The sequence below is a fragment of the Lepisma saccharinum genome, unplaced genomic scaffold, assembly GCF_977018435.1.
Source record: "Lepisma saccharinum unplaced genomic scaffold, izLepSacc3.1 HAP1_SCAFFOLD_461, whole genome shotgun sequence".
NCBI classification, from domain to species: Eukaryota; Metazoa; Arthropoda; class Insecta; order Zygentoma; family Lepismatidae; genus Lepisma; species Lepisma saccharinum.
Window position 1 is genome coordinate 193,539 of NW_028143155.1, and position 8,583 is coordinate 202,121.

Genomic DNA, 8,583 nt, shown 5'->3' on the forward strand with positions numbered 1-8,583 from the left:
ATCATCAAAACCTATCCAACAAACCCACAATCATCATCCTAGCTCAATTAGGAGCCGAGAAAATCAATATCTTGGAAAACGTCTTAAGATATTTGTCTTAAGAAAATTTTCTTGATAGACCGGAAGTAACATCTTGACAGACCGGAAGTCGACTTTCTTAAAGATTAAGATAATTGTCTTAAGACGTTTTCCAAGACATTGATTTTCTCGGCTCCTATGGGACCTACAACAATGTAACTTTTTGGTCTAGTGCCTTCACGGATCTCCCCTAACTCTCTCGCCTTTTGGATTCAGAACAACTCGCATATGTGATGTGGTCAGCACCACACATCCACACAGCAGACAGGGCCTCCCCCCATGGTGCAGTGGTAGCGTCATTTGCCTTGTAATCGGCGGCTCCCGGGGTTCGATACCCGGTGGAGGCACACATTGGTTCGGATCCCACTTTAAACTGTAGGTCCAGCCCCGATTAGCCTCACTGTGCATAAAGTGGATTTAAAACAGCAGACAGCCCCCTGCAATCATAGTCACAGCCTTTGAGCTGAAAATTCACATTCATAAAATTTTGGGTCTACACTTTTTTTTTCCTTCTGAACATAAATGGGCCTACAGTTTTTTTTTTTCTGAGTATAAAAAGTTAAAACAGTTAAGATCCGAACCACACTTTCCACTTGATATCAAGCGCAATAAAAAAATAGCCTAATAATGTGTCCCGCGCACACATTTTTTCCTATCAACAAACAGTACACAAACAAAAAAAATGCATGCTAAAATGTATGTGTAGTTCTGCGAGTATATTTTCTTCTACAATACGTTAAGGGGCTGTTTGGTTTGTTTCATGCGAGTCGCATCCACAATCCCCTTTCACGTCTGTTGGGCTCGTTTCAAAAATCAACTCACAGAACAAAACACCAATAAGAAAACATATCATGCAAGGTACTTACTTTTCTCTGGAACACACACTCAACAGGAACAAAAAAACTTTCTATACTTTGTGTTCTGCGAGTGTATATTTCCTTCAACAATACGTTAAGGGCTGTTTGGCTTGTTTCATGCGAGTCGCATCCACAATCCCTTAACGTCTGTTTTGGTTAGTTTCAAGAATCAACTCGCTGAACAGTCGCTCTAGATGATATGGAAGTTTCCATGGCAGAGCTTCGGATTATAAGGGGATGCGAGGAGTGATATGTTGAGCAATAGTCCCTCAATTCGCATTGTCTGAACTGAACGTCATCAACCCCACGTTTTTTCGATGAAAAGCCAGGAAGTACTATTGTTCAATAAACATAAAGAGCAGAAGAGTACTTCCGGGCTTTCGATGAAAAGCCCGGAAGTACTATTGTTCAGTGAACATGAAGAGATTTTTCCCTCTTCACGCAGCACACTCGATTTCAAATACCGCCACAATACCAATTTTTACATCATGAGGAGCAATTTACAGAAAAATATTGTAACAGGGGCCCAAAACATCGTAGGAGAGGTCGCCTGTTAGGTCGTAGCAGGGGCCGGGGATTTCCTTAACAAAAAAAAAAATTTGATTATCACACACACACACATTGTAGAAGATCGCACCTGAGAGTTTTAAAAAACAAGAAACATCATAGCAGATTACGCTGAGAGCAAGGTCGTGGTAGATTACACTGAGGGATCTTACAGTAAAGGAGACAGCCTTATAGGAAAGTCATTTCAAAAGTAGGTCAAAGAGGTGAGAGCAAAATTTGCAGGAGGTAAAAAAAATAGCCTAAAAAGTGATGCCAGAGCTTTTTTCTGTCCACTTTTCTCTCATTGCAGGTTAGTTTTAATCCGTAAAACGTCGTAAAAAACGGATTACGCTGAGAGCAGAAGCCCATTAGCAGATCGTAGTAGATTACACTGTGGGAGCTTACACTAAAAAGAGACAGCCTTATAGGAAAATGTCGTAAGTCATTTCAAAAGTAGGTCAAAAGGCGAGGTAGCATAAGAGCAAAATTTTGCAGGAGGTAAAAAAATAGCTTAAAAAGTGATGCCAGAGCTTTTTTCTGTCCATTTTTTCTCTCATTGTAGGTTAGTTTAGTGCGTAAAACGTCGTAAAATAAAAAAGTAGGTTAAAGGGCCCTTTCAGAACGTAGTAGATTACACTGAGGGACCTTACAGGAAAACATCGTAAGGGAGAACAGCCTTATAGGAAAATGTCGTAAGTCATTTCAAAAGTGCGTCAATGGGCATTGCTAGAACGTGCGCCTTACAGGAAAACATCGTAAGAGGAGACAGCCTTATAGGAAAATGTCGTAAGTCATTTCAAAAGTAAGTCAAAGGTACGCCTTACGGGAAAACATCGTAAGGGAGGACAGCCTTATAGGAAAATGTCGTAAGTCATTTCAAAAGTAGGTCAAAAGGCGAGGTAGCATAAGAGCAAGATTTGGAGAAGGTAAAAAAATAGCTTAAAAAGTGATGCCAGAGCTTTTTTCTGTCCTCTTTTCTCTCATTGTAGGTTAGTTTAGTGCGTAAAACGTCGTAAAATAAAAAGTAGGTCAAAGGGCCCTTCCAGAACGTACCATCTTACCTACTAATGTCCTATGATAAATTGCACTGCACGTGTTCTTGTGAGAGGAAAATACTGAAACTCTGGAGTTAATATATGGTTCACCGTGAGCGGCGGCATATGATTCCAAGTTTCCAATGTTCCACGACTGTTACACATTTCGTCAGTCGATGCACAAAGGTGTCGTCCTGTGAACATTTGGTACCATGGGAATTGTCTGCCATAAGGTATCTCTGCAATCGTACTCTAGTGACGATAGCATTGTGTACAGTTAAGTACCATATGGAGCGCACTCGATTGGGGAGGTGGATCGCCGCTATGTTTCTCCACACGATGTTCCAGAGCACATTGGGGAATAATGGGACAATACGCGGAATATGTTTCATCCGGGTTTGCAGCATTTTTGATAGAGATTTGACTGTTATCTGAATAATCCACACTTGGAAGGAGCATAGCATGTAGCAAATTTCCACTATGGTTGTTCGTAAATAGTGAAATTTAGTGGGTATAACACCTGGGTAAATTAGGGCACATAATTCCACTTCATCCAGCATGAAGCGTAGCACACGAGCTGTGAAACTATCTTAATGCTGGACTATCATGGTGATATGGCGGTGCAAAAATAAGGCTTGCGCTTGTCGGTCGATACTCAGCAGGTTTAGTCCTCCAAGGCGAGTTGGGAGGCATAGTGTGTTGTGAGCTACATGGAACTCTAGACCGTGCAGGAGAAAGCGTGTGATCATTCTCCGGATTCTCGCAGCCGTTTGGGTAGGCACGGGCAGTATTTGCGCCACATACCATAGTTTTGAGAGTGCATAGGTGATGACATATTTGATTCTAGCGCTTAGTGACAGTTGGCGGAGTCTGTTGAAGTGTAATACTGCTTGTGTTTTGAACACTATGGCTTGAAATGTGTGGTTGGAAGTCTCGACCAAGTTTCTCGAGAAGTAGATCCAGAGAACTTTCAATACGTCTGTCACGGTCATTGGGACAGATTCTTTCCAGTTCCATGCCATTGTCCCCAAGGGTAGTATTTTTGATTTTTGCAGGTTGATACACAAGCCTGTATTTACTTGTAATTATTCCAAGATTTCCATTAGGTTAACATAATCCTGGTAATCACGCACCACCACTGTGACATCGTCGGCGTATGCAAAAACTCGGTAGGTCATTCCATATGCTTGTATTCCTCGTAGTCGTTGATTTATTTGTTGTAGGAAGAGGCTAAGAGCTGTACAGAAGGCGAGGAGTGAAAAGAGGCGACCTTGCCTAACAGAGCGTTAAAGAACAAACGGCGGGTATAATGTTCCATTTACACACAAATGTACCCGACCCTGGGTGTATCGGCTCTTTATCGCTTCTACGAAGGATTCTATGCATCCAACATGAGTAAAATGCCGAAATAGATAACGATGGTACAATGAGTCAAATGCTCCTTTGAAGTCCAGGGCTACTAGAGCTGCTTCCGAGTCAGTGGCTTCATTCATTACAGTAATGATGTCTCGTATGCTAGTAAGAATGGTAGTTATATTAACATTAGTTCCGTGCACAAATTTATGGGGGCCTAGTAGGGTAGCTCCATAGTGTTGTATTCTGCGCGTTAATACTCGTGCCCATATTTTATAATCGGCACATAACAAAGTGATGGGTCGATAATACTCAGGTGTGACGGGATGTATCACTTTCGGGATTACGATCATGACAACTGTCAAGCTTGTACGACCTATCTTCTTCTGCGCAAAACAGGCATTGAGCCACCGCATAAGCATGTCTGCCATGGTAGACCAAAATGTTTGAAATAATTCAATCGGTAGTCCGTCTATGTCCGTTTTTTTTTCTTTTTGAGCTTGTTGGATGGCCGCTTCCACTTCTTCCTTAGAGAAGGGTTGGTTTAAGATGGCTTCATCTTCCCTTGATAGCGTGGGGATAACAGGGTATGACACGTGTCCTTCTTCCACATGCGATGCAGGGGGTGCTTTAAATTATGCTGCAAAGTGTTCATATAGGCATGCTCGAATGTCTGAGGGTTGTGTGAGACATTCGTCCCCTTGTTGCAATTTCGTTATGAGTTTCCTTTTCCCACTTCGCTGTTCTGCGCTTACATGGGCAATACCGGCTTTTTCTTGGGGGTCAATTGTTGGGAGACGACTTCTCACCACGAAACATGCCATTCGCTCGTGGTGTATCCTCAATAGGACCGATTGTATGCGTTTCAGTCCCTGCAGGACTGTATGAGTTGTGTCGCCAACTCGTGGAGTACGCGATAATAGAAGTTGTATTTCTTATAGAAATCCGTGTGCATCATACGTGAGTAAGCTATAAAATAATGCTTGATTGACGGCTTCAGGAACGTGTCATACCATGTAATGATGTCAGTTTGGCGCCTGCTCATATTTTCCCATTCCTTCCACTTTTGTTTGAAGGCTGTTCGAAATTGTTCATCTTAAAGAATCCGACTATTAATTTTGCAGTATCCCCGTCCTCGAACTGCAGTTTTGGCGTCGATTGCCATGTCTAGTTGCACACTGAGGTGGTCGGTGAAGCAAGTGGGAAAAATCTTTATAGATGACATTTTGGGTAATAAGTTTGCACTTACATAGAAACGGTCTAATCGACTAGCCGAGTCTGGACGTATGAAAGTGAATCCTTCCAGTTGTGGGTGCTTGGTTTCCCATACATCTTTTAGGTGAAAGGCCTCGACCAGGGTAGAGAGACTAAGGGATGAGTTAAACCCTGAATATTGATCTTGTCGTCGTAACACACAGTTAAAATCCCCAGCAAGGACAATATGTTGGTGGTTGCCCCCTAAGTATGTCGCCACTTCTGTTGCATAGAAAGTGTTTCGTGCCTGGCTGGCCACTGATCCTGAAGGCGCATAGATATTACAAAAACAGATTTTACCTATTTCGACGCACGTAATTCGCCCAGAGGGATGCAGAAAGTTTTGTTAACAGGTATACCTTGCCGTACCAAAATGGCAGTACCTGTGGCGTTGTATGTGAAATTATTATATTTAGTGAAGTCGTGGCCACATGTAAAATCGTCTGTACCAACCTCTTGAAGGAAAAAGAAGATCGAGAGCACTTTGTTTTACATAATCAGTTAAGGCATGGTGTTTGACTGTAGAGGATAGTTTGTTCAGATTTAGTGTGCAAAATGATACACGGGAGCCGTCATATAACACACTAATGATATAAAGAACCAAAACATTGCATTTATTACAGGTTTTCTAAAAAATCAGTATTTAGAGTGTTCGTCATCGTGGGGTTGGGGTTGTTTCCAAAGGGTTGGGCACACTTGGGGTCAGGTTATACTTCACTGGCGATGGTGAACGCTGTTCGTTTGTTTTCTTCGCCGGGTGGGTGTGATTCTGGTCTGCACTACGTGGCTTCTTCCTCTTCTTCTTTCCCAGTATGGGTGAAGATGGGGTCGGAAATGATGGGGGTTCTAGAGTCAGGTCCATGTTGGTCGTCTGCAAAGAAACTGCATCTACTGGTGGTGAGTTCTCGATGGTTTCCACAGGAGTCATCTGCGCAGTATGGATACTTCGTTGGATGATTGTAGACTCGTCATTGTGAGATACTGGAACCTCCATGTGATCGAAAAAATTTCTAACACTAGGCAGGATGCTGTTTTCTTCGGTCGTCGTTAAAGTACATCCTGTATTGTATTGGAACTGGCGCCTACAGTTGATTCAGTTTGTGTCTTGGTTATTGTACCTGGAAGTACTTTCTGCTCATTGTGTATCACTTCTTCAGTGCTGTTGAGGTTGAATGGGGCGGGTTTCATCTTTCCTGCGTACGAGTTATCACTTGTGCGTGCAGTTGGCCTCTGGCGACTAGGGCATTGGTTAAGGAAATAATCGACCGCATCACAGTAGGCACATGTACGCTCTTGACCATTGTACGTAACCCAATAACGGCAGCCATTGATCGTTACGTATGAACTTATCGCACGGGACAAGTTCATCTTTACCAATTTCCTTCCGGTTCTCACTGGATATATGTGGTCTTTTGAGTACGTTTTGTCATTAAACAAGATCACCTGTCCGTAGTTAGTTAGTACAGAATATATTGCTTCATCTGACATTTCACTCGGCACGACGTGCAGCCGCACTATCACATGATTTCCATCGGCCCACTTCATGTTCGGCGTCATCGTCATTATACATATACACTCCTTTCGTACAGAACTAAAAGCAATCATCTAAAGTATCAAAACTCAAGAAGATTATGATAGTATAATTGCTGATTTGCGTGAGCAGTTTCAATCCTTTCAGATTCCTACATTAGAAAATATAAAAATTAAACTACAAACAGATGGGTTGCACACTGCTATAACTGAAGTCCAAGCCAAACTTCAAATATTGGAAGTTTTTATAAATCATCTACCCTCCTCCAGTGAACTTAATGCCATTGCTCGTAATGTTACTAACATCAAACTCCAGCTTGAGACTTACGAGGATTTTGGGAAAATTCAAAGTGCCATAGCCCACATTGAGGATACTTTGGCAAATATGGAAAATGAACTAATAAGTGTCCAGGAAATACTGGAATCAAAATTACCTGGCATTACTGAAACTCTGAGTATAGTCCAACAATATACTAAGCTAAAAAATCTGAACACTGAATCTTTATTATCCTATTTCCATCATTTGATAGATGACATACTCGTACAAAACAAATTAGAAACACTTCAACAATCAACACCTACATAAAATGACATAATACACTCCAAAATGCCTTAAGTACTGTAGCTGATGCTACTGAATTAGATGCTGTGAAAGAAGATCTGACGACACTCCAGAATACTATAGCTAGCTTACCTACTTCTCAGGAACTGAGAGCGGTGTAAAGAGCAGAAAATAGAATACTCAAATCTGAAGATACGAGGGCGGATTGAAAAGTTCGTGGCCTGAGTAGGAAGGAAGCTTTTAATTTTAAGTTTCATACATTAGTTGCATAGCTATATCATTTGGTAGTCACTGTGTAAAATTTCATTTCATTTCTTTGCTCTATTGTTTCAGGTGAGGACTTTTAGTGGGCAGAAGTGACGGAAATTTGTGACATGGGAGAAAATAGAGCATCGCGCTGTCAACAGCAAATTCATACGGACATGGTAGAGACGCTTGGAGACTCCGCACCCTCGTATTCCATGGTGAAAAAGTGGGTGGCTGAATTTAAGCGTGGAAGAAACAGCATTGAAGATGACCCCAGCAGTGGCAGGCCTGAAACGTCGACCACAACAGAAAATGTCAATAAAATTTGTGACCTGATTTTGAGTGACCGCAGAATCAAAATCCGTGAGATAGCTGAGACTGTGGGTATTTCCTGTGAGCGAGCACAAAACATTATCGTGAACGATTTAGGGTTTTTTAAGGTGTCTGCGAGATGGGTACCCAAGTTGCTTTCAGTTGAACACAAACGCACTCGACTCACCCTTTCCCGTGATTGTTTGGAAATGTTTGAAAGTGATTCGGAGGAGTTTATTGGCAGATTTGTGACTATGGACGAGACGTAGGTGCACCATCATACACCGGAATCAAAACAACAATCAAAGCAATGGAAACGACAAGGATCTCCTACCCCAAAGAAAGCCAAACAGGTTTTGTCGGCAAACAAGGTTATGGCATCAGTAGGGGCAAAAAGACAGTTCTACGCCAGAAAGTGGCGCTTTTTTTGCAGCCTTAACGGAAAATATCGTAAGGCAAACGCGAAAGTGGCGCGCTCAAGGTTGCCAACCTACTGGGCTCTCGTCATAGCCTTTTACGATGGGGGTTCACCAACATTAAGAGTAGAGGGGGCTGACCGGTTCTGGAACATCAAGTGGGGTTCAGTGTTGCCAACCCACCCCAAGAAAATTTCACCATGTGATCTTTTACGGGCGAAGCTAACCTAAAAATAGGAGTTGGCAACACTGACTAGTTGCTTCTCAACGTCTTGGAAAAACGTCTTAAGACAAATATCTTAATTTTAAGAAAGTCGACTTCCGGTTTGTCAATTCCGGCCTGTCAAGAAAATTTTCTTGAGACAAACATCTTGAGACGTTTTTCCAAGACATTG

The 8,583-nt window shown here is 42.2% G+C and overlaps 1 protein-coding gene across 1 annotated transcript; it reads left to right on the top strand.

The window, feature by feature from the left end:
• Window positions 1-7,636: 7,636 nt before the first annotated feature.
• Window positions 7,637-8,041, top strand: LOC145982877 (protein GVQW3-like). Its single transcript, XM_083116224.1, has one exon. The coding sequence runs from the start codon at window positions 7,637-7,639 to the stop codon at window positions 8,039-8,041; it is 405 nt and encodes a 134-aa protein (XP_082972350.1).
• Window positions 8,042-8,583: the final 542 nt, after the last annotated feature.

Excerpts from the sequence above, each read along its gene's own strand:
- LOC145982877 (XM_083116224.1), top strand. The coding sequence starts at position 7,637 with ATGGTAGAGACGCTTGGAGACTCCGCACCCTCGTATTCCATGGTGAAA.